Source organism: Neofelis nebulosa, chromosome 1 (assembly GCF_028018385.1).
Source record: "Neofelis nebulosa isolate mNeoNeb1 chromosome 1, mNeoNeb1.pri, whole genome shotgun sequence".
Lineage (NCBI taxonomy): Eukaryota > Metazoa > Chordata > Mammalia > Carnivora > Felidae > Neofelis > Neofelis nebulosa.
Genome location: NC_080782.1, coordinates 125,139,863 through 125,166,379, shown reverse-complemented (window position 1 = coordinate 125,166,379; position 26,517 = coordinate 125,139,863). Strand labels below are relative to the sequence as shown.

At 38.7% G+C, this 26,517-nt stretch overlaps 2 protein-coding genes across 3 annotated transcripts in view; one reads left to right on the top strand and one right to left on the bottom strand.

Moving 5' to 3' along the window:
* Positions 1-26,517, top strand: part of CTNNA1 (catenin alpha 1) — a 178,589-nt gene that overhangs the window by 117,021 nt on the left and 35,051 nt on the right. For both annotated transcript variants that reach the window (XM_058698412.1, XM_058698882.1), the window contains exons 8-9: positions 14,240-14,320; positions 15,668-15,820. In XM_058698412.1, coding sequence (XP_058554395.1) covers positions 14,240-14,320; positions 15,668-15,820 — 234 coding nt within the window. The remainder of the gene's footprint in view (positions 1-14,239; positions 14,321-15,667; positions 15,821-26,517) is intronic.
* On the bottom strand, positions 9-3,406 carry LRRTM2 (leucine rich repeat transmembrane neuronal 2). The gene is made up of 2 exons (XM_058707315.1): positions 2,639-3,406; positions 9-2,296 (listed from the first exon to the last, which is right to left on the bottom strand). The coding sequence occupies exons 1-2, from the start codon at positions 2,640-2,642 to the stop codon at positions 750-752; spliced, it is 1,551 nt and encodes a 516-aa protein (XP_058563298.1). The 5' UTR covers positions 2,643-3,406; the 3' UTR covers positions 9-749.

Here is a 26,517-nt window from a genome sequence, read left to right as displayed (position 1 = left end):
TTGTATAATGTGAAGTCAGTGTGATTATTTACTATTGATTTCATTGTAATGAGACCTTTTCACAATCACTTGGATTCATTGTTTAAATATATTAAAGAGAGTCACTCAGCTTATTAGAATTACATAAAGGGTTCTGATTTCATAATGTGGACTTTGATAGTATCTACTAACCCAGGCAAAAACTCTGGAAGAAGAGTGTTTAATATTTACCAGTCTTCAGCATACATGAAATTCTACTTCCCACACTGGCAATAAATTGTAGATTTGAGTAAATACCAAATTGTCATAGATGAAAACTTTGCTAAGCCTCCTTTTAAGCAGCAAGCCAGTTGTGGTTCTTGGGATGGAGAGCAGTGATCTAACAAGTATTGATCCATATCTTTTTCTGCTCAGTAGCTTCTTTCCAAACTGTTTTCAGTAGAAAAAAATAGCATATGGAGACCTTAGTGTAAATGTTTACACATGATAGTATATAATAATTACATACATGAAATGTCTTATTTTGAAATAAGCATTTTTAGACTTTGCAACAAGAGTGCAAATTAATATGAGCTTTGCTTCATATAACACTTAAAATATGGGTTCATTAAAAAAAATTAAAAATACTTCAACACTTCAAAAACTTAAGTCTCCACTTGGTTTGGAAAATTAGGCTTAATGTCACCATTGGTAAAAATTAGGTATGTATTTATCCCCTACTATGTAAAATAGGTTACTTATCTGATGTAATTTTTGATGACGGGTAGATATTATACTTCACATTCTTTGTATGGCAGCTGCTGACACTTGCACTGTCCATAACCATTAATGATGATGAAGGGTCCTTCATGGGTGGGTTCATATTCATTATACGGTCCTTGGTCTGACATGTTTGACATATGGAGTCGTGTTTGGGATCGGAGCTGCCTGTGGTTCTGAATCATTGAGCACTGCCTAATTCTTCTTAAAGTGGGAGGGCAGCACTTCCTGGAGATGAACACTATAAAAATAATAAAAAAGAAAGAAAACAATAAAGCCATTGTTCCTGTAATTACCCGCTGAGTGAAGATGGCATTGTCTGGTTCGGGAAAGTGTTCCTCAGTAGTAACTGCTATGCCTGCAGTAGTTGGGATTTCTTTGTCTCCCACATGGTAACTTGATGAGCTTATTCTTTTTGTATATTCAGTGGTTGGATCCCTATAAGTTGTAGCCATGGCAGTGACAGTGGTTGATAAATTCCAGCAGAGCTGAAATCCATGGACTGCATCTAGTATATCCTCTCCTTGGGTGTGGTCAGGACTGTGACATAGGATGGAATGTTCCCACCGACCTTGGAAACTGCCCAGCCAGGAGGCCAAAGCACATATTCGAGGGCTGCATTCCCACAGATTGCCAGAGAGGCCAACAGTTGTGAGGGATCTCAGGGAGTTTAAGATCTTGGAATCAAGGCTATTTAACTTGTTGTTATCCATGAGGAGAATTTTAAGATTAGGCATCGTGTCAAACACTGTCAGGTCGATGGCTTTGATTTCATTTCCAGTCAGGTCTAGCTTTTCTAAAGTGCCCCAGGTCCACTCCATCCCACATGTCAAGTTGCTAATTTTGTTCCATTGTAAGAAGAGTGTGTGCAGACTGCTTAGCCGTAGGAAATGAGCAAAATTAATCTTCGTCAGCTGGTTGTGCTCTAGGTGAAGCTCTCTCAGTTTGATTAATCCTGCAAATCCATTGCGAGCCAAACTTCGCAAACGGTTTGTGCTCAAATCCAGAAACTCCAGACTACGACAGTCCCAGAATAGGCGTACTGGGATAGTCCGCAGGGAGTTGGACCGTAAATGCAAGGTCTGCAGTTTCCGAAGGCCATAGAAGAGCTCTGGGTGCAGAGATGACAGCTGATTAAAAGACAGGTCCAAATTTTGCAGGTTAATCAGTTGAGTAAAAGTTGTGTTTGGTAAATAAAATATTTTGTTGGAACTTAAGATTAATTCCTTAAGTTTATATAGTCCTTGAAAAGCATCTTCTTTTACTGTTGAAATTTGATTGTGGTCTAAGTGGAGCCAGGTAAGTTGACTGAAGCTGGCAAATTGATCCCTTTCGAGCTCTGTGATGTGATTGTGCCTCAGGGACAGGCCCAGAGAGCCCTTGTCTGTGGCGTTTGGCACTGAGCGGAAGCCCTGAGAGTCGCAGTAGAAGAGCAGCTTCTCGCAGCGGCATTTGGGTGGACACGCCATACCCAGGGCAGGCAGCATTTTTAAAACCATACTCATTGCATATATTGCTGCCAGCATAGGGGCCCCTAATGGCCACTTGAAATGTAAGCCTGCAGAATATAATTTAAGGAAAACAAGAAGATAGGATATTTTTCAGCAGAATGTATGAGCTCTTAAAAAAAACAACATAACATTATGGCGAAAGATTTCACTGCATATAACTTATTTTTCATTTGCTGCAGAAAAACCTTGTTAGTATGACTAGAACACAACTTAAACCATTAAGAAAAAAGATAAAGAATATTCTGTCATTAGCAGTATAGGCTTTTACCTAAACCTCAAAACCCAGAAATTTGACAGTGATCTCCCTCATAAAATGTGAATTTGGTGGCTTATTTTAAAAAGCATGATACCTTGCTGACTGTATAAGACACATAAATGCATGGACTTACCCATTCTTCTGAGCACATTGGAGGCTGCATTCAGTCGCGGTTGTTAGACTCAACGCAGTGAGTCTGTAAAAGGCTCTAACATGCAGGAGCCTTTGACCAGTTTCCTGTTTTCTGTGTCCCAGGCTTTCTGAGTAAAATCATCCAGCAGGGTGAGTTATTTTTTCCTTAGGATATTCCTCTCGAAAGCATTGGTTTCATTTTCTCTGTCTTCTCTGATTCCTCAATCAGTTTTGAATGTAAGTTATTAAATTTCGTCCTCCTTTAACTGCTCAGCTGGTTAATCAAAGCTTCAGTCTCTCCTTTCCGCAGCCGTTAGTTCTCTCGGTCTTAACTTGTTGATGGCAGATGGGCGGCTTGTTGCAGAGAAGAGCTCCTGGAGCAGCATGAGTGCATTTACTGAAAAGCTTTTCCGAGAAACGGCACAAGAATGGAATTGCTTATGTGCTGCGACCACACAGAACTGTATATAGGCTGACGTCACCGGGTGACGTGTCTTTTGTTTGGGTTTTCCAGAAGCTTTACTGTTATAAAGCACTGTGCTTTTTAACAGTATTGGGGTCGTTGTAAGACCCCTTGATTATAATAAAGCGAGAAAGAGAGCTCCTGACTTAAAAACATGGTATTCCTGCAGTGTATGAAGCAGCAGTGAGGTTGTAATAAAGGCTGCATTCAGGAAGACCCATCTGAACAGTGAGTTGGGATAGCAGAGTGATGATTTTTAATGCTTGGAAGAACCAGTGTTAGACTGCCGATTCTGCAGAGAAGAGATCATCTAAATGGGCAGGAGCCTGCACGATTTATGAAGTGCAGATTTAACGCCAGCCTATGCAAGGTAGTGCCTGCTGCTCTGGTAGTTTGGAAAGCTACTCAGTCACCTTGTTGTCATGCTTGGTTAAAATGGAAGTATGACTGTGATTGGCTTTACGTGTGTTGGAAAACTACCCAGGTGGGCTTGGCTTCTTTGTCATTAAGAGCTTAACATCATAAACTAAGAATAAAGGGGGAAGGGAAGAGAAAAAGCTTATAAAACTAAGTATTTGGTTAGTTTGCTGGTTGAGAATTTAAGGGGAACTTGAATTAAAAAGATGGTCCTTCTCTGTCTCGTGTTACAACGTTTTAATCACAGTGCTGATTGAAAAATAATGCTGATTTGATCCTTACATGTCTTACTAGGAGAAAAGGTTAGGGTGATACTGTCATTTAATACTGTGTGCCCTAAACATTAACAATGGAACAGAAGTGATTTAGGACAAGTGATAGAGCCTGGTTGGATTCTGGTACAATCCAATCTCAGAATCTCACCTACTCCTTCACCTGAAAGCCTCAGCTAATGCTGAGCATGATTGGGGCATTGTGGCACCCAGATAACAGAGCATTTGCATACTTAAGAGCTTCTGCTGGCACACCTAAGAACTGACTTTGAGTTGCACACTAACTGTTGGAATCTCTGGTGAATACAGAAGGTCACTCATACTTTGGACTAGGATTTTTGCTTTGGCTGTTACTACTTGACCTGATGGTGTCTTCTCCCCGTTGAATAGTGTCATCACTTTTCAGAACTTGGTTTTGAAAATTAAAGAACCATGATTAGTATAAATGTGAAGGATTTTTCTAGCATTAGTGAGAGTCCTATATTCAGGCCTAACAAACGTAATGCCTTTTACACATCGGACCTTATTAATTTGGCCTTCCATGGCAATTTCTGTCATAACCATTGGTGCTTAACCTCCGTGGGTCTTGTCTTAGAACTGGAGGCAAAAATCTCAAAACTACCCTTGGTGTCTGTGAAACCAGAACATCACTGACCTGTGGGCTTCCAGGGGCTTCATCCCATTGGGCAAGAAGTCATTGTCTTAAGAGGCATAGTTTCTATGTAGAAGGGTGCTACTGGAGTGAGGATTGGAAGAATCCAAGGTCCTTTATTCTGAGCGCTGTGTAAAGGTGCTGTGAAAACAGCAGCACATGCTGGTGGATAGTCTGAATTCTCCTAGAAGCAGACCCCAAGAAGGATTAGAATTATTAGAGTTTTGGGATGCCTGGGTGGCTCAGTTGGTTGAGCCTCCAACTCTTGGTTTCAGCTCAGGTCATGATTTCATGGTTCATGGGTTCAAGTTTTGTGTTGGGCTTTGCACTGACATTGTGGAGTCTGTTTAGGATTCTCTTTCTACCCCCCACGCTGTCTCTCTCAAAAACAAAAAAACTCTTAAAACCTTAATATTTCTCCATCTCCATCTCCTTTTTTTTTTTTTTTAAATTTGTAAAGTTCCTGGGAAGTACAAAAGGAAAGAGAAGACCATATGAATACTCTGAAGGCCAGTGGCGTCTTCAGACCACAGGGCAAGTCTGACACCTCTGAAAGGAGAGAGGAAGGAAAGATTTGACAGATAGTCTTAGACTGCAGTGCATCCCTAGGCCAGAGAGAAGCTTCCAAGCCAAAGTTGCCCATGAATGGAACCCCACATTCCTTGGAACAGGCCTGCACTAGTACTCGCACCTTTTTCCTACATGCTGGTTAAGGAATGAAGGGAGGGAGAGGTCCTCAAGGATGCCACTTGCCACATTGACCATCTTTTCCATAGTCTTGTCTGTCTATAGGCTACTAATTCTTTACCTTGTTCTGTAGACTGATTTGCAGAATTCTGTTGCTTGTGCATTTTTCTGTGAATAAGATTTAACCAGACTCTTAAAGGGTCTGTGATCTTAGGTTACAGAATTTCTGTTCCATAGGAACTTTGTTCCAAAACACCTAAGGAGGGGAGTCTGATAAGAGTAGTCTCTTAATTTCTTTTTAAAGGAAAACAAGCCCTTGGATATTATAAATGCCTTACTGAAGTCAGCTACTCTCTGATGGAAAACAAAAACAAAAACCTTTGCCAGGCCGGAGGAACTGGATTAAATTCTTCCGTGGAGCAACCACAATTGGGATTGAGTTGCATATGATAATTTAGAAGGAAAAGCATCTCCTTCCCCTTAGACTCTTGGTTCCTTTCTCCTCTCTAGTCTGCTTGCCTACCTCTTATATATTAACAAATGGAAAATGCTTAAATTACATTATCCCAGCACTATTATACCAGATTTGTGGGCAAGGAAAATTGCTCAGAGAAGGACCTGTGCAATCAAGAGTAATTATTTTTTGATGCATCTGGAGAAGTGCGCAGTATTGCACCGCAGAAGTAAGCAGTAATACAGTATCACAGACCCAGAGAATTTGTTCTGGGTTACAGGTCATCTTGCTCACTTGCCTTCTCTTTGGAAGGTTCAGTCTTTGGAACCAAAGAAGATAGTGTGTTTGTCTTAAAAGTTGGTGGAGTACATAGTTCCCATTGGTGGAATTTTGTATCATTTTTTAAAATCTTTATCTTTCTTTAGCTGAAAGGACTAAACAGAGACCCATGTTCTTTCTGAATTAAACGTTGTTTGTTTGTTTTTGGTTTCATTTTAGAACAGTTTTACTCTCTACACATATCCCTTTGACTTAATTAAAGTGGCAATACAACCTCTGCAAAGTACTAACCATAGCTCTTTAAATTTTCACTGCTTTAGTTATTGTTCATGACAAGGCAAAGGAAAAGTAAAATCTAACTTGTCTCTTCTCTTTGTGAATGGGTTTAAGCAAATTGAGTGAGTCAAGTGGTAGGGCTTAGGTGCTGTAGTTACATGCATGAAAGCTACTCTACATTAAAGTTTGTTTTTAATATGAATTACTGATTAGATAGAATTATTTCTCAGCTTGGAGAGGCAGATGTACAGATATATACATGGAGTTTTCTGTTCTTTTGTAGGAGAGTGGAAGCTTAATTTTGCATTATGCTAAAAAGTGAAATGTTTTTTAAATCATGCCCAAATCCAAAAATTGTAATAACTCTAGCACACGTGGTGTTGCACAAAAGGTGCCCTGGAGAAGTAATGTTAAAATAAATCTTCTTGCTACCAGTCTTGATTGATAACTTGGAGAAACTCTTCATGTTTATCGAAAAGTAATAGTCATTTTTAGGGTGGAGGTCCTGGATTTTGTGGGTCTCAGTATGTCCCCTTGTAAGAACCTTTCAGGGTTCTTATTTGGCTGCCTCATATTTGGGCCTACCTTAGAGTAAGTGGGTTTTACTAGCCTTCTTTTGGAGGGAGGGAGGAAGGAAGATGAGAGAAGACTATGGTAAATCCTAGAGTTTTTCACTGCTTTCAAACCATGTATATTTGAAGGCAAATATGTGACTGTTGATTCGCTGTTTAAAAAAGAAAAGAAAAGAAAAAGAAAAATCATTGAGGTTGATGCTGAACATTAGCTTGTTATCTTCCCAAGAAACAAAGCATACCTGACAGAGGCAGATAGAGTTTGTAATGTAAGAATTGATGGCTTTACCAATCTGTTGTATTGGATATTGTCTAAAGAGTAGTTGATAGTCACAGGTGGAGCCAGGGGATCTGAGAGCATTCAGAACACTAGGCTCCTACATTGTTGGCGCTCACTAGACCACTGTTGCATGTAAATAAACATGTGGGTGGTTGGGCATCTTCCTTTAAAAAAAAAAAAAGGCATTTTTAAAAATAAGTTGTCCACATAAGGCCTCCAGAATCCCCCCCCCTTTTTTTTTTTTACTAGATCTTTGTCCCTATCCCTGCCCTCCATTGATTTTGATTTTTAAAAGTCCTTTTGTTCTCTTAGTAAACATGATTGAGAAAGTAGTAAGAAGTAGTGGTGGCTTTGCTAGGGATGGTGAACTGTGTTCCTTTTGATGCTGTAACTTAAAAAGTTCAGGATTTCTTCTAGCTTTGGAGGCATGTACTTTTTGGTAGTTGTTGCTGTTGGGGGTGGCAGGGCTAGGATCATGTGACAGCCTAATTTTGTTGTGCTAGAGTTATGTTCTGTGCCCAGGGCTAGGTAATTCAGCTATAGATCTTTGGGTGATACACCTATGTTGGACGTTAGGTGAGGGAAAATCTTCCATAGAAGTTTGGGCACAGGTACATTTCAGCCATGAAGATCTTTTATTTTCTCTACCATAGACCTCAGACCAAATAGAGCTGATCTTAAAATCTTTTTTCCTAAAGTTTACTTATTCATTTTGTGTGTGTGTGTGTGTGTGTGTGTGTGTGTGTGTGTGTGTGTGTGTGAGAGAGAGAGAGAGAGAGAGAGAGAGAGAGAGAGAGGGAGAGAGGGAGGGAGAGGGAGGAAGGGGCAGAAAAAGAGGGAGAATCTTAGTCAGGCTCTGTGCTGTTTGCACAGAGTCCATGCGGGCCTAGAACTCACAAAACCATGAGATCATGACCAAAATCAAGAGTTGGATGCTTAACCAACTGAGCCACCCACGTGCCCCTTAAAGTCTTGGTTAATGCACAGACTGATTGAAATTTGTATTGCCAAACCCTTTTCTTATTCTTGTTCTGCCAGTGGCTACCTCGTGTTCATGTTTCCCCCTCCCTCTGTACGTGGCAGGCTTCATTTTTAAATTCTGAAATATGGCTAAGTTTGGATTTGTTCTTCCTGCTTCTCCCTCTGCATTTACAAGTAGTTTTCTGTTTAGATATGTTTCTCATCCTACCCACATAGGTGGCCCACAGGTATACAAAAAGCCATTTGCATAGAGTAGAATTAAGAGTTAAGATATCCATTCATATTTTCTTGAAGAATCCCTTCCAATTTTAGAGGCTTTTTGACCCCATTGGGTAAATTTAAAAGGGTGAATTTGCATGTATATTGACTAGATGTTGGCAGTCTTCATTGCTGAACCTGGGAAATGTCATTCCCTTTAGAAGTCTGGAGTAGAAGGACAGCGACATGTGCTGAGACCAGCAAAAAATAAAAATAAAAAAAATAAAAAAATTGAACATATGATGTCATCAATGCAAAGAAAATCAGTAACAAAAATTTGGTCCAAAGAGAACAAGATCATTTCTTATTCTGAAAGTCTTACAGTATGGCAACATTATAGCTGCGGTTGAGATTAACCCACATTACTGAAATGGTTCTGCTAAGGCTTGACATCCTGTGGGAGTTGATTCTCTACTGCTGCTTCTTTGTATGTGTGTGTGAGAGAGAGAGAGACAGAGGCAGAGAGACAGAGAGGGAGAGTGTGAGATATGGGGTGTCTAATGGCTTCATAGTTTCCCCTTGTATGGCTCTTCTATAATATATGGACATGTAGTTTGTTTTGAGCCTTTTGGCTTTTGCAGACAGTGTAAAATGAATACCCTTTTAATATCTTTGCATCCTTAGGCAAGATTTTATATAAATTCTGAACCAAAAAATCACTAGGTTATAGAGTGTGTCTATTTAAAATTGATAGTAGTGCCTGGGTGGCTCAGTTGGTTGAGCGTCTGACTTCGGCTCAGGTCATGATCTCACAGTTCGTGGGTTCGTGCCCCGCATCAGGCTCTGTGCTGACAGCTCAGAGCCTGGAGCCTGCTTCAGATTCTGTGTCTCCCTCTCTCCGTGCCCGTCCCTGCTCATGCTCTGTCTCTCTCTCTGTCAAAAATAAATAAACATTAAAAAAATTTTTTTAAATAAATAAACATTAAAAAAATTGTTTTTAATTTGATAGACATTACCACATTGCCTTCCGAAAAGTTTTAAACCATTTCATACTTCCCCCAGAAGTCTGTAAGTGTTCAGTAACCACCCCACCAACTCCTTCCCCACCCCCACAACATATTGTAAAATACCTGTGAATCTAATAGGTAAAAAAAGCTTTCTTTTCTTTGTTTCTCTTATGAGTAACATTGAGTACCATGTTGTATATAGGTGTATTGTCATTTTGTTCCTTCATGTGGACTGTGTATTTCATTTGCTCATTCCCACTTGAAATTGGTCATTTTCTTAAAGATTTGTAAACTGTTCTTTTATTAAAGAAATTATTTTTTTCCCAGATATTTTATAAGTATTTCTTCCACTTATTGCCTTTTAAAGGTCTTTGCTTTATATAGGTAATTTTATTTTTATGTATGTATGTATGTATGTATGTATGTATGTATGTTTTATTTATTTTTGAGACAGAGAGAGACAGAGCATGAACGGGGGAGGATCAGAGAGAGAGGGAAACACAGAATCTGAAGCAGGCTCCAAGCTCTGAGCTGTCAGCACAGAGCCCGATGCGGGGATCGAACTCACGGACTGTGAGATCATGACCTGAGCCCAAGTCGGACGCTTAACCGACTGAGCCACCCAGGCGCCCCTATAGGTAATTTTAATGAATGGCAAAACTGATGAGAATCTTCCTTATATTAAATAAAGCAAACATACCCTTGACATATTATGTTCAAGATCCAGTACCTGTTGGATGAGCATGAGATGTTGTAAAATTGTCAGTAAACAAAGATTCCCTGTTAACACATTATCTTAATTAAGTAGAGCAAAGAAGATCAGAGCCCTTTAGAAAGTTTTTTAATTGTTGTTAATCAACATAGAAATCAGAAGAGTTCCATGATTTATCAACAGTTCTTAGCCTGATATTCCCAGATAATGAGCATTTTAAAATCCTTCTGAAATATCCACACAGTTGGGTCATCTTATTCTTTTTTCTGGGTTATTAATAGTTTCAAAATTAAGGCCTTATTTTACGACTTTCATATACTTACTTTTTGTATCTGTTTACTTTAAATACTTGTTTGTACTTCTGTTAACTTTCTAACTTACAGCAGCTATTTAATGTGTAAGTATTAGCATCTGTTTTAAGAAAAAGATTAGAATATCTCAGCTACATGCATCAGTTTGTGCCGGGACTGTTTTCGTATTGGCTCTCTAACTTTTCCCCATCCTGGATTTTGTCATATTTTTTTCCAGAAAGATAAAGGAATAGTTCACATTTGGTTCTGATCTCCCAGGATTTGGTGGAATGGTGCCATAGATTCATTCACTGGAAGCACTGTAAAAGTTTTCACTCTGTTTTTCCCTGGAAGTGCTGTTTATTTTGTACTGTTACTTTTTAGGTTGAGTAGGCTTTTGTAGGCTCACCTGGGAACATTTGTCACATTATTTCTAGGGATTAAAATGTACCTTGAGATGCCGCCAGCTGTGCCAGGGACACATTTCATGCCTTCCCGAATGGAAAGAGTTGGGCTAGAGCCCAACTAGAACTAGAGTTGAGAGGTTGTAGGGTATGGGTGAATAATTGTCGACATATGCACCAGTCACAACAGTGCGACAGTGTCATCTTTGGCAAAGGTAGGAGTGGTTTGGGGGGAGTTGTAAATTTGTTATAGGAGAAAAGATTACTCTTTGTGAAGCAAGGGTCTGGTCTTTGGAAGAAAAAAAAATGCTTGTTTTTTCACAGGTTACCACCAAAAATGGGGTAAAATCCTCCTGAAAAGTTCAGTTATTAATAATTAAAAAAAAAAAATTCAGTGCCTGACTCAAATGTAATCTTGTGCATAACTTCCCCTTATTACTCTGACCCACTGTTAATTCATTTAGAAGTCCTATCAGGCCCAGCACAATACAGAGTATTGCTGAATTATATGTTGTTCTGAATTATTTTAGTTCAGATTGTAAACTCTCTGAAAGAAGGATTGTGGCTAGTCCTGCCTACTCCAGTGGATGCAAAGTAGGTGCTCTGTAAAAAGTGTGTCTAAATAAATAGAATTTATTATTTGGCCACGCAGAAGGCAGGTGGAGTGGCTTCTTTATGCTTCTGTTGAAGATGGATTTTGAAAGCCCTTTTGCTGTCCCAGCTAGAACTATGTTGCTAGAAGCCATCTAGCTAAGAAGTTTCCCTCCTCATTTCAGCTGCTATTAACTTGCTGAGGAGAACCTATATGTTGAAACCCCAAATATGCCTAATATTTTTTTCAGAAAGCCCTTTTGTCACTGGTTAGCAGGACAAATATGTCAAATATGAATGAACCTAGGTAGCCTCTCTGCTTAGATGGAATAGAGTCTCTCAATTAGGTAGGAGTTGAGAATCATTTACTTTAAAGGTTAAATGAGCACCTTTACTTTGACATAGCTAAAACTAGAATTAAAAGATCCTAAGACTTTTAATTTCAAAGAGAAGTAAAATCTTGTTTTACAAATAAGCAACGTTTCCAATTTCATCAAGCTCATTTTTAAGGTTGTAAGTGTGTAGATGCATGTGTACTTACCCCTATTTTAAATGATTGGAATTCTAAAGTTGCGCGCGCGTGCAAGTGTGTGTGTTAGAGGGGTTTTGATTTAAAAGGTGGTCTGTCTAGTATAAGCTAAAAGCTTCAGTAAATAACTGCTTCTGAACTGTCCCTTCCTGATCAATGAGGCATAAACTTTTATTTCCTACAGTAACAAGAAAGACAAATTGATTTTTAAGGTAGTTTGACAAGTACAGATTTAGCAGATTCATAGTCTGGTTTGCATCTTAAAGTAAATTTTGCTGTTGGCTGTAATTCCCCTCAAATCAAGTTTGAGGATTTGCTTTATGTAACTTGCAGAGAAAATCCTTCTGCACAAATTGAGGACATTTCTGGGGATTCGAGGTTACAAGGGGTTGGAGTTTTCATGAGATCATTTAGCCCATCCTTTGGGTTTTAGATAGCCAATGTTTTCTGGAATAAATGATCTACTAGAAACATCCTAAAATGTGGCTAGGAAAAACGACAAACATGAATGGGAGAAGTTTTCTTGAAGTGTGCACTTGTGTGTCTAAGGAATGTACTGAGACTTTCCTCATTAAGGCATTAGTTATGAGGTCAATTTGATTTTTAAAAAATTCAGTTTTGGTCACCTTTGCCTTAGATCCTGCTCTTTTGATCTTTGAGATTGTAACTAATTATATTTGTCAAGTTATTTTCTGACTGAAGGCTATGAGTAAATCACAGTTTATTCCTGCAGGTAGAAATTCTCATACTTCAATCAGTTTTGTTGAGATTCCCCCCCCCCTTTTTTTTACTTATTAATATTACTGAACTACTTAACTTTATTGGCAATACAGAACTATTGGGGGAAAAGATAATGGATATGACCCTAACCAGATTTGATAGTGAACGTACTAATTTAGCACTTGTATTTCAACTCTCTGTATTCCTAAAATCCCGTCTTGTCATCTTTTTGTCCTCTGCTAAATAGCCTATATTTCTTAACATTTCTTCTGTTTTCTCTTCTTAAAACCAATGGAGATAGGGGCAGAGGGACAAGTGTCATTGTCCCCATTTAATAGATGTGGGATAATAGAGAAAATGAGTTAGAAATGTACATAAAAGGCACTGAGAAAATATGAAACCACATCTCTCCATCCCAACTATTCACCTGCTATGCTGGCTTGTGTACTGATGGCATATCTATACCAGAATGCCTTGAGGACACCCAAAAGTAGAACACTGGGTTAGATTCCTTTGTCCATTTCTTGTGATTACTACATGTTTTATTTCACATTTGTTGGCTGGGTATTTAGTAAGGAAAAACTTTTAATATACTTTATAGTCTGACTCACCTGATGTCTTACCAAGATATTTCCAAGCACGTGGCTAGTCCTCCCTGGGGTAACGTAACTTTATTTCCTTTTCTTCCAGCTACTATCTATTTTGGTACTGCTTAAAATGTTCCCGGATGCAAATCTCAACCTCCTGAACCCTGGAGCAATGCCCATTTACATAACTGTCTCAGAGTGACTAATACATTCTTTCTGTGCAATACAATTGGATTAAGCTTAGCCTAGAACTTAAAAATACATGGCTGAAGAAATCTTACAAAGCATTCTTGTTCGAGCTACATAATATACATTATGTACATCTTAACTTTAAAATTCATTGTTTCACATTGTTTTGGTCCCAGGTGCCATTTTTCACATTTTAACATTGTTCAAATCTCAGAGTTCATCAAAATCAGGTGTAATCTCTTCTTGCTTGCAGTTCAAGGAGAGCTAGTTCTTTAATGAAATTGATGTATGCTGAACCTTGAATTAAAATATTAAGTTTAATTTTTCAAGCAGAAGCATTTAAGTGAAAGTCATATCTCCTGGATTATTTTATTTTGGTTAAAACTCCATCAATTCTCACCATCAGATAATGTGGAGCCTAAGAATTGTAAGGTTAGGTTTTTATGAACAAAGTCACATGGTTCTCCCCTGCCCTGCCCGCGTTTATTTCCCAACTTTGGGCTAAAAGAAATTGCCTTTTTATTTACTTTTTATTGTATTTCTAAAAAAAATTTTTTTAGTGTTTATTTTTGAGAGAGAGAGAGAGCATGAGTGGGAGAGGAGCAGAGAGAGAGGGAGACACAGAATCTGAAGCAGGCTCCAGGCTCCGAGCTATCAGCACAGAGCCCGACGTGGGGCTTGAACTCATGGACCACGAGATCATGACCCCAGCTGAAGTCAGATGCTCAACCGAAGAACCACCCAGGCGCCCCAAGAAATTGCCTTTAAAAAAAAAAGTTGGTTTGGGGCACCTGGGTGCCTCAGTCGGTTGAGCGTCTGACTTCGGGTCAGGTCGTGATCTCATGGTTTGTGGGTTTGAGCCCCGCGTCGGGCTCTGTGCTGACAGCTCAGAGCCTGGAGCCTGCTTAGGATTCTGTGTCTCCCTCTCTCTCTGCCCCTCCCCTGCTCGCGCTCTCTGTCTCTCAAAAATAAATAAATGTTAAACAAAAAAATGTTGATTTGAGCAAGAATAGCTATCAGCTGTAATTTTCTCACTTTGCAGGCTGGACGTAAAGAAAGAAGTGATGCACTCAATTCTGCCATAGATAAAATGACCAAGAAGACTAGAGACTTGCGTAGACAGGTAAGCTGGGAAAAAATGTGTCAATTGCTTTCCTAAGTTCTCAGTTTTGTAGTTTTGGTTAAAATTCTAGGAAGTATTTGGCCCATATATTTTACTGGGGTAAAAGGATGGTTTGTCACAGGAAACTGCCTATCTCTATTTGGTAGCTAATAAGGTTCTAACTAGCTAATAAAATCTCTTGGGGACCTGGAATAATGGAGTCCCACTGGGATGGACTGAGTCAATTAGCTTTCGTGTGAAAAGGATGTACAGGTAAGAAAATGAATTTCAAACGACTTGGGGACCTGTGAAAATACCCTGAAGGATCTTGTGGTACTAGATTACATACAGGAGAGACAGAAATTGCTGTTATTTGACTTGCCCCACTCTGATTACACACTTGAAGTTCCCTTAGATCCTTGGTGAAGATGTGCTTCCAGTATAAATAGGTGGTGATAAAGATGTTTGGGTTGCTCAATTTTCCAAGTTAGTAAATACAGAGGAAAGAATCTCTTCGTTTGTTAAATCAAATGTATTATGTATGTGATAAATGTATTATTTGTATGCATAATGTAGTGTGATAAAATTAGTAATTTTATTACTAATGTGATCAAATTAGTATTAAGACTTAAAAAGAAGTTGCAATGGGGTGCCTAGGTGGCTTAGTCGGTTAAGTGCTCGACTCTTGATCTCATCTCAGGTCTTGATCTCAGGGTCATGAATTTAGCTCCCTCATTGGGATCCACGCTGGGCATGAAGCCTACTTTAAAAAAAAAAAAAGAAAAAAAATTTGTAGTAATAATAGTTTCCAGACTTAATAGACATTTTATTGTTCATGTCTGATAAAAAGCAAAGATGGAATGTGTCTTTATTTGTTTTTCTTCTAGTGAAGTCATATCTTAAACGGTTATAAAGAAAACCGTTAATAGGTTTAAGGTTCATAGTGTGCTAACCCTGTTCAGATAAGCCAGAAAGTACTTAATCCTCTCTTTTCACTTTTAGTTAGGAATATAATTGCATATGTTCCAAGGCTATATGTATCAATTCAATCCAGAGCTGTTTTCTGTTCAGCTTTTTACTATTCCTTTAAGAAAAAAGTTTTAGTTTTGTAATTCTCCCCAAAAGGGGGATATTATCTTGAAACTTAAGATTTTGTTGTTAAAATGCTATAACTATAGTATAAGCATTATCTTTAGGATCATGTTTCCTCTGTCCCATATTATATAACTTCATGGCTTACATGAGGGATCCTCATATAAGTGCAGCCAGGCTATCATGAGCTTCCACTAAGATTTAAAAGTACCAGAGAAAAAAGCAGTCTAGTTTCTTAGTAGAAATAAAATCAAATTTTTACAATTTAATTATTAGCTACGCAAAGCCGTCATGGACCATGTTTCAGATTCATTCCTGGAAACCAACGTTCCACTTTTAGTATTGATTGAAGCTGCAAAGAATGGAAATGAGAAAGAAGTTAAGGAATATGCTCAAGTTTTCCGTGAACATGCCAACAAATTGATTGAGGTAAGTGTATTATCAGTTTCATTAACTGTGTAACTTGGTGAAGTGTAGTGATTTTTAATCACTCAGCTAAAAATTTTAGGAAGCTCATGTAATATACAATCTGTATAAAATGAGAGTCTTTTATTACTACTTAACATCCATCCCAAACTACCATTTTGGTCAGTTTACATTAATTCTGTACATTGTTAAATATAGATAGTCCCTATCCTAGAAACTTAACATCTCCACTTAATGTTAATGCAAATAAAGATAATTACCTACCTGAACTCAAAAGACCCTATAAGAAGGACGTCGTGTCTAGAAGTTGGAGAAATTTCATGGCTTACATCCTAGGCTGCATCCTGGCAAATTACCTAACCTTTTTCAGTTCCCATTTCTTTTCTGTAAGATGAGGTTACTATTGATAACTCTCTTGGGATTATTTTGAGGTCTAAATCTAATAGAGATGATGTATGTCAAGTGCTTAATTTTTTGCCTGAGACATGGACTCAGTCCATTCATCTTATTTTAAAATTGAAGAAACATGCTGTTAATTAGATATGGTTGAACAGTAAAAATCTTCATATAAGTGCTTGTTTTGTAAGGTGACAAGAAAAAAGAGAGGTGAATTGCTATTTAATTTCCAGGTAAGTTAGACTTGTTCCTGCCTTTTAATAAGTGAAATTATATTATTGTTCAACTTATTCATTATTACTTTATCTTTAAAAATTGACATATATAGTAAACACATACCGAAGTTATTTGATTTTGTAACCTTAACGTAAAATAGCTAATATTTGGAAAAGATATTCCGTAGACCATTTGGTAATTTGGTTACTACGTAAGAACAGAAAATGGGCCTTTTATGTAAAATGTGTTTCTTGTGCATTTGGATTTATAGTGACATTAGGCCAGGTTAATACCGTAAAAACGTTCCAAGGAAAACATCAGTAATATCATTAAATGCATTACGAATTTTACATCTAGTTTTCTTTGGCTATTAAATGTTATTTTGACCTGAATTAATTATGTACAGAACACATAGGTCAGTCTTCTATTCAAGTTAATGATTCTCTCATTTGGAGTTAAGAGCAGAAGAATATCATTTTGTGTCTCCATTAAGCATTATCTTTTTCACAAGAGTCACATGATAGCATGGGGTGTACCTCCAAATACACAAAGATTGTCTTTAGGAAGACAACCTCCTATAAGTAGCCTACATGTTAGAAAATGTGCCTGCAAGAGCAAATGCAGGGACACTGCCAGCCCAAGGCATGGGGTAACAAGTACCAGTACTGGAATGGGAAAGGGCTCAGTGTGGTCCCGAACCTCAGAGGGCAGCCTTTGTCAGTACTGCAGCTGGAGGACTCTTTATTTGGGCCTGCATTATCATCCTCATCCAACACAACTGATGCTTGTTGAGCACCTACTGTGCACCAGGTATATGCAAATACAATGTATTTTCCATAATACCTTTCTCAGGTAAGGAAATTGAGGCTTAGAGAGGTTAAGTAACTTGCTTTAGGTCCTCCAGCAGTGAGGACTGTGCCTTTTGAACTTGCTGATTTAGTGAACACTGAGAAGCATTTGGTGGACCTGATGGCCCTGGAGACCTTGCTTCAGGAGCTTTGTCCATGCTTCTACTTTTTATTTAATTCCAAACATCTCTAACCAAGGGCCCCTTAGAGTTTAGAGTTTGGTGTTCCCTATCACGACTCAGTTCTGACCACTTTCTCACCTCTTTCCTCTCTGTGCCCTCCCCCCCCACATCACCCTCCATACTTATTATATATGTATTAAATGACACAGCCTTTTTATTGCTTGAGGCACAAGTAAAGGCTTTGTAGTACCACTTTCCAAACAGTTAAATTACATTTATGGTAATAGAGATACTAGGATATATAATTGCATATGTGCTTGAAAAGGAAATGAGTTTTTAAAGTGTCGTAGAAGGCTCCAATACTTGACTCATGGCAGAACTTTATTCTTCAGTGACACGGCTTCTCTTCCCCGCATGACTTTTGTGATTTAAGTATTACTATGAACACTGAAAAAGTGAGGGACTTTTTTTGAACAAAAGTGAGGCGCTTCATTGTGATTGTTTTGTTTCTTCCTTTCTCTTCATTCCTGTTCCCTCTTAAATTGGAATAAATGTCAGCTGACGTTGATTTTTGTGGTCATTTATAGTTTTTCCTGGGGCTTAGGAGAAGAGTTTGTGGGAAAGTTGAGTAGAGCTAGTGGTGTTAGGCCACTAGCAGAAAAGGAGGGGGCTCTGATTCTGCAGCCATTAAGAGTTCTGCCTGGTATGTTTGTCTTTCTAAAATACTGCATTAAAATTCTGTGCTAACCATCTGCAGTTAGCACAGGCCCCACAGCAAAAGGGCATGATCCCCAACAAGATTGCCCTCACTGTAGATGTCAGCTGCCTCCTGTACTAATGACTCAAAACGCTATAAATTCGGGAGTTTCCATGATCCCCCTACAAGACTGCCCTCACTTCAAATGCTGGCCACAAGTTTGGAGGGTCCCCAGGCTACCCATACTCTGACCCACTGGCTACAAATATGGGGCTTCCCATGGCCCACTTCAGGTGTGATAATGTGCTAGAACAACTCCTAGAACTCAATAGAATGCTTAGCGTTACTTATCTAGGGGCCCACCCGGAGTTACTTCATTAACATAAACCATCAGGGCCAATGATGAATAACAGAGACACTCCTATCATGATTGAAATCTCATGGATATGGAAGAAGTTTCCTCCCAGGAAACCAGGACAAAAACCAGACATTATTTATTATAGGACACCTCCCCATCTTGAAGGAATGTGAAATGCCTGGTTTTTAGGTCAATTGCTATACAGTCATAAAGCTACATGGAAGAGGTAAGACCATGCTGGTATTTGTTTCCTGTAGCTTTATGTTTGGCCATTTACCCGGTGACTTACCATTTCTCTTACCTGGTTCTTCTTCCATTGTTCTTTTCCTTGGAGGTTCTCCCCCTTGGGAGCTAGGTTTTCTGCTCTCTCTCAGGAAATTGGGTCCATCTCTTCACACCCCAGTGAGTGTTTTTTCCTCATAGAATCATAGATTCTCATTCTGGTACGTAAAACCGCTTCTGTGTAACATCCATGAATCGTTACTTCTCTTTTCTTGGACTGCTTCTGTAGGGGGAAACTCCCAGGCCTCACATTGCACTGGTGGGTTCTCTGGTTGTTAGCAACAGGGAGCCCCACTCTCCTTCTCTGCAGCTACTTCTGTCCATCTTTTTACTGGTGTACACAGTGAATTGAGAGGAACCATAAGTGTAAATACACACCTGATTTCGAAGATACGGTATGGATAAAAAAAGAATGTACAAAACTCATTAACTTTTTATATTGATTACATGTTGATATGTAATAATCTTGGGATTAGAAACACCAAATTATTTTTGCTAATTTCACCCTTTTTAATGTGGCTACTGAAAAAATTTTAAATACCTAGAACCTTTCAGCCTGCCACTAGAAATCATTCTCGACTGAACATTTCTTAGTATATAGTTGGCCGTTTAGCCCATTTAGAATCCCTTTATTTTTATCTTACTCTAAATTACCTAGGTGAAACATATCTATATTATTTCCAATATCCCTTTTGGTAACTTCCATCATTACTCTATTAATATCTGGATAACCGTAGGAAGCATAGTTTATATTCTAGCAGGTTCTTTGTGGATTCCAGCTGCCTTTCACCTTCCCACAGATTTCTTTTTTTCTTTTTCTTTTTTCGCCCCAGTTTTCCCATGAGTATTTGAGTGGTCCCATGTATCAGATAGCTGCTCTGTGGGGTTAGATGCACTCCTCTCATGTCTGATCCCTCAAGTGGGTAGTCTGATTTATTGCGTGTTAGAAAATGTGTTCTTTAGCATTGAAGTGAAGCCAAACATGTCACCACCTTATGTCCTCTGCACTGCTTGGGCCCTCTGCCTGGAATGTTCTGTCCACTTCTCACCCCTCATCCCACAGGCTTTTGCTCAGATGTTACCCCTGCAGAGAGGCTCTCCTGGATCCCTCATCCCCTCCATTCCACCTTCTACCATTTTTTTTAACCCTGTCATCTGTTTTATATCCACCATAACATTTTTCACTATGTAAAATTACTGGGATTGTTTTGTTTTCTTATGTTTTCTGTTTCCCACCCCATACTCTAACAGAATGTAAATTCTTTGGGAACATGGGCCTAGAACAGTGCCTGGAACAAGTATGTGCTCAGTAACTACCAGATGAGTGAGTGTACTAGTTCTCAGGTAATAAACATTTAAGTCACTGAGGTGCTCAACCTTCAGATCCCTGGACTACCATCCCTGAGGATTCACACTTACTGGTCTCAGAACCACACTTTGAGAAATTCAGAATTCTGTGTTATGACTGAACACCATTGTTATTAAACTTGATATTCTTCTCATTCTGTATCATGGGTATATGAGGGAATGAAATGTACAATCTTTTGGGATGTGAAGATGAATGGGGAAATTTGGAAATTAGGTGACGTTGATTTGAGCAGTATTTTCATTTGCTAGCACCAAGCTTTCAACAACCAATAGCAGATTTTCTAGAGTTGTGGGAGAAAAAAAATTATGATGGAGTCTCACAACAAATATTTACAGTGTTCCTGATATGTCCCAGTCACTGTTCTAGGCACTAGGGAGATGGTAGCGAATGAAACAAAAATCTCTACCCCCATGAAGGTTATGTTCTACTAGAGAGAGGGAAGCAATTAAAATACATTTATATAGTATGTGTATTTTGTACAGTGTGGTATAAATGGTGCTGAGATGATATGTGAAAAAAGTTAACCGTTTTATCAGTGTTTTAAATGGAAGCAGAGCTAAAACTGTTATTTAAGTAGCATTTTAATACATGACCAAAATAAAATTGGAGCAGATGTGTTGGCACTTGCTAACTTGGTTTTTGGAAGTCTTATTTATTGCGTTAATAGAAATACTTTCTTCCCAGACCAAGTAAAATAGTATAAAAGGGTTATGTTTTAATTTGGGGTGTCATGTAAAGTTGCTTCAAATATATTCATAGTTTCTGAGTGGTATTAGGGAATAACACCCACTTAGAAATGGAAACCTTTTATGGTACCTTCCTTGTATATCACATGATGAAAATACAAGATGAATTTCAAGACTAAAAACCACATACTGACTCTTAAGTTTTTAGAACAGAAGCAAATTCCTCCAGTCCCTCTGTGTGCACAGTTAGTGTCAGGAAGGCTGTGTGAGGCTGGCTGCCGATTCAATCCTTAGTAAATGACTTTTGTGATTTTATTTGAAAAGGCAAATAACAGTATTTGCCATGAAGTTGTTCTTATTTTCTTGGGTTCTGGCTGGGACCTCTGCGTGTCTCATACCACATTTGTCAGTGGAATCCATTCCCACATCATACTGAAGCCCATATTCTTTTTTTTTTTTTTTTTTAAATTTTTTTTTCAACGTTTTTTATTTATTTTTGGGACAGAGAGAGACAGAGCATGAACGGGGGAGGGGCAGAGAGAGAGGGAGACACAGAATCAGAAACAGGCTCCAGGCTCCGAGCCATCAGCCCAGAGCCTGACGCGGGGCTCGAACTCACGGACCGCGAGATCGTGACCTGGCTGAAGTCGGACGCTTAACCGACTGCGCCACCCAGGCGCCCCTGAAGCCCATATTCTTGTGTGAAGGGTGCATATAGGTTGTGTGTCCCCAAGGCCCGTGAGTAAGGGAGCAAGAGCTGAGGGTCATTACTGGTGAGCAGCATGACGCTTCTTTTCACCATTTTCTTTTGTTCTGGAGTATAGCACTGAGGGCTTTTCTTTCATCTTTTTATGAAAGATCATGGCTGTGCTTCAGGGTAACTGTAATACCTTTTAAAAGACTTGACTCTTTCTCCCATATCAAGTTAATGATTTCTTTATGTTGCTCTTCATTTTTAAGCATATTGAGGTAAAATATTTATTTTGTCAGAAAGAAGCAATACCCATGTGTCCTTTTTAATTGCTTCATTCTTAGCCTACGTCCTTTGGCTGTGAGCAGCTTAATAGCTAAAGAGCAGTCAGTTTTTCCTTTTAATTTTGCTTTCTTCTGAGTCCTTTTTCACGAATTGAGAGTGAAATAGGAAAAATGCCATTCATGAAATCTTGCCTCTAAAAACATATATCATTTAGTATTCCTTTCCTCTCAGACCCAGACATTGCATTAAAATAGGCCTTTTAGGGGCGCCTGGGTGGCGCAGTCGGTTAAGCGTCCGACTTCAGCCAGGTCACGATCTCGCGGTCCGTGAGTTCGAGCCCCGCGTCAGGCTCTGGGCTGATGGCTCGGAGCCTGGAGCCTGTTTCCGATTCTGTGTCTCCCTCTCTCTCTGCCCCTCCCCCGTTCATGCTCTGTCTCTCTCTGTCCCAAAAATAAATAAAAAACGTTGAAAAAAAAAAATAGGCCTTTTATCATTATGAACTTGCTACAATAAGATAGTATCTCATTCATTGCTTTGTGTATTAAGAATCAGAAGGTAAATGTAACTGGTATGCCTTTATTTTTTAAAGTTTTTATTTATTTATTTTGAGAGAGAACGCAAGCGGGGTAGGGGCAGAGAGATAGAGAGAATATCCCGAGCAGGCTCCCAGCTGATGCGGGGTTCCAACTCACAAACCATGAGATCATGACCTGAGCGGAAACCAAACATTGGATGCTCGACACCCGAGCCACCCAGGTACCCCTAACTAGTATGCTTTGGAGTTGGATTATCATTGTTGAGTTGCCACATGCCCACCCCTCACTCCAAAGTATTTCCCATTATCCAGGACTTCATACGGTATGACATTATTGGCTTAAAGTGTGTATTTTTACTGCAAATTGAACGATCTGCATTATAACTTATATTCTGTGGTTTGCCCATAATGTACAGGAAAGTGGCCTTGAAGAAGGCTCTGTAAGGAGCATTTGAATTGAACACTGACCTTATGTGATCCACCTGTGACAGCTTCAGGATTTTTCTCAGTGCCTCTGTATAATACTATAGGCTAAAATTCCTGCAAATAGCAAATTAAATGAACCTTCCATTTTCTATGACTGTAGTATGTTTAAAGCAGTCAGTATCATTGGGGGGGATGCTGACCTTGGATTCCAAAAGAATTTATTAAACCTATTGAGCTTGGTCTTTCCACATTTTTAAAGGTCTGTAAGTTCACATGCTTGAGTCTCTGCCAAACAAAAGTGTCTTGTGTGTACTATTTTAACATCTCATACCCAAACAAGTGTTTTTGGTCGAACTTAACTACCTACTCAGATTTTGGGATGGTCTAGTGAAGGCAGTAGATGAACCTTGTTCTCAGGGAACATCAAGATTCTTTTCTCTTGGAGCATTGGTAGGAGTAATCAGAGAAACCCTGCCCAGTCTTTACCCTGCTCCAGAAGAGCCCTCCTGTTACCTCATCAGTAGAGCTGATGAACTGATGTTTAGATAGGCACACTTTCTAGGTGTACTGACATTATTCAGGCAGTTAGATAGAAATAGAGAACTTTTGAAATGGTCTATGCGATACCAAGTAAATAGAAATGATTCCTTGGGTGATGATTTACAATGAAAGCCTTTTAAAAAGCCTTTAAAAAAATACCAAATATCAAAGCCATTTAAAATAATTTATGATGTTTTAATAAAGTCACAGTTTCCAAATCTGTTACTAGAGATGCTTATATTTGTATCCCACCTCTTCCTAAAATTAGATTTGATATAGTTTATTTCAAATAAAGAGAGACGTGATAACATAAGGTAGATGTAGAAAATCAGGAACTAGGAAAAGAATAATAGACAATCTTGAACTATAATTGCCATGCCTGAGTTTGGATTTGGCACTGAACTTCCTGGTAGCAAGAAGGAAAGGATGAAACACAGTTGTGTAGTTCTTGTCCTTAGAATGGAGGGAGAATGCTCCCCCCCCCTTTTCTTTCATGGGAAATAAGCCTATGCTAAAGATGTGAAAAGAATCCTTACATGGGGTTTTTATGTATTTATACTTAAGGGTCAGTGAATGATTAAATATATAGGGTTGCTCAACATTTTAATACAGTATACTGACAGATACCACATTATTTTCCTTTTAAAAAATTTGTTTTTAATTTTTGTGGTTTGTCTCTTAAAAGACAAGGTCATATCATTCTTCAGGTGCGAACAGCTGTGATCTGGTGAGGAGCCTACCTGGCATGTGGCCTTCAGCCTCCCAGTGACATAATTGGGGAGGACAGAGGGCTGTGAGTCAAGTGCTTCCTTCCGATCATCCAGTATAGCTTTATCCTTTCTTTTTAAAGACACTGTACAACTTTTGTTTATGTTTTAAATGTATTTTATAAAGAGTAATGTTTACTTATTTTTACTCACTTTAGTAAAGTTTTTTTTCCTGTTAGAGAATTTTGTTCATATACATTCATTATGGTTGTGACATGTGGATTCATTTTAACTGCTGCATTTTGTTCTCTTTCTCCTTAACCCTCTGCTTCCATCCCTCCTCTGTTTTTAACTGTCTTGATGCCTTTGCATGGGATTGAGTCCTCTCGCCTCCTCTTCTCCACCCCCCATTCCCCCCCACCTCTCCCTCCACCCCCCTTTTTGGAAGTGGTAAACTCTGTTTTATTAGTAGTGGTTCTGGATATTTTAGCATGCATGTTTAACTGAGTGGTTGAGGGTTAATCAGTATCTTTTCCTCCTTCTGAAACTATGTCAGAATCTTAAAATGCTTTGACTTCAGTCATTCTCCAACTTAAATGTTACTGTTGTCCAGTACTTTGGTTCTTATAAGTTTTAGTCCCATGAGTTAGGTACTATTGGTATTACTGAATTCATTTTTTCAATTTTGCTTAAATTGTACTTGATACATTATTTTCACTGCTTCTCATTTCTTCTTTCATGTTGTTAAGCCTTCTGTCTGGAATTATCTCTTCTTCCTAAAGCATCTTTGTTTCAAACTTAGTAGGGGGAGGGAAGATCTGTCTGGAGTAAATGATCTTGGGTTGTTTTTTAGTCTTTATTGTGCCCCAAATCTTAGAGAAACAGTTTTGTTGAATATATAGTCCTACGATTATCCCCCTGCCAGGTCCCCAATTCCAGTGATTTGAAGATACTATTTCCCTATCTCTGGCATCCGTCATTGCTGTTAAGTCATCAGTCAGTCTTACTGAGCTTACTTTGTGGATAATTTGTATTTACTTTCTGTTTTTAAGACCTTGTTTTAAAACTAGAGTATTTAGGGGCGCCTGGGTGGCGCAGTCGGTTAAGCGTCCGACTTCAGCCAGGTCACGATCTCGCGGTCCGTGAGTTCGAGCCCCGCGTCAGGCTCTGGGCTGATGGCTCAGAGCCTTGAGCCTGTTTCCGATTCTGTGTCTCCCTCTCTCTCTGCCCCTCCCCCGTTCATGCTCTGTCTCTCTCTGTCCCAAAAATAAATAAAAAACGTTGAAAAAAAAAATTTTAAACTAGAGTATTTGTTGTTGTAAAGATTCACTGCAGTATGTCTGGTTATGGATTTCTTTTTATTTCCCTATTTAGACTTTGTGTTCCCAAATATGAAATTTATATTTCATCCACTCTGAAAATTTTTCAGTCATTCTCTCTTTCACTATTGCCACTCCCTCTTTCTCTGTCTTTGCTTCTGAATCCCTCATGGTTGAATAATAGATACTTTCAGTGTAATTGCATGTCTCTTAATTTTGTGCATTGTCTCCATATTGTGAAAATTTCTTAGTTTTCCTGAATAAGTTCTTAAGTTTGATTTTACAGGTTAGTACGTCTCTTTTTAACAGTACATGATATATACTAAATTTCTAGGAGGTATAGAAGTTACAGATTTTCTCTGGAAGTTCTACTTTGATCCTTCTTAAATATGGCTAGTCATTTTTTACTGTATTTTAACTTTGTATGCTTGCTTTTCTTTCATTTCTGTTAACATAATATATTTTTTAATACTCTAGTTTTGATCATTTGAGTATCTGTAGTCATTATGAATCTGATTACACAATTGTTTTGCTTACTTCTGCCCAAGATAGCTTATTTCCTTGTGTACTTCCTGCATTTTTTATTGTAAATTTACCTTCCTGGAATTTTGTATATGAGAATTCTTTGAGGCCTGGGTTTGGATGACCTTCTATCAGAGAAAATTTCCATTTAAATTTGCTTCTGCCAGTTGCTTAGGGACACCTCACCTTGTGAGGGCCAAGGTGTATTGGTCCATTAAAAACCCAGATTCTAATCACAGAATGGAACATACCCATTTCTCTATTCCCACCCCTGTGCAAGCACTGTTTTCAGTGGTTTCTTTTATAAAACTCTTTGAATTTTTGCTTTCTTATGTCTAGCCTCTGATAATTTCCCTCAATTACCTGGTTAGCCCTGCATCAAGAAACAAAAAAGAGTTGGAAGGTATAAATTGCAGAGTATAAAATTCACATCTACCCCTTTTAAGTATACAACTCTGATTTTTACTAAATTTGTAGAAGTATGCATCCATTACCACATTTCATTTTTTGGTAAGATATTTTGTTACTCCTAATAAGGTAGCCAACACCCTTTCCTCAAATTGGAAAGTTGGAGGCTTATCCTCTGTTCCATCATCATTTCTCTTGTGGATTTGGGAATAACTGGTAGAAGTTTCTTGAGTGGTTGTGAAATTTATATGATGTGTAGTTGGGACTTCTCACTTGATGCATGTCAAGTTTAC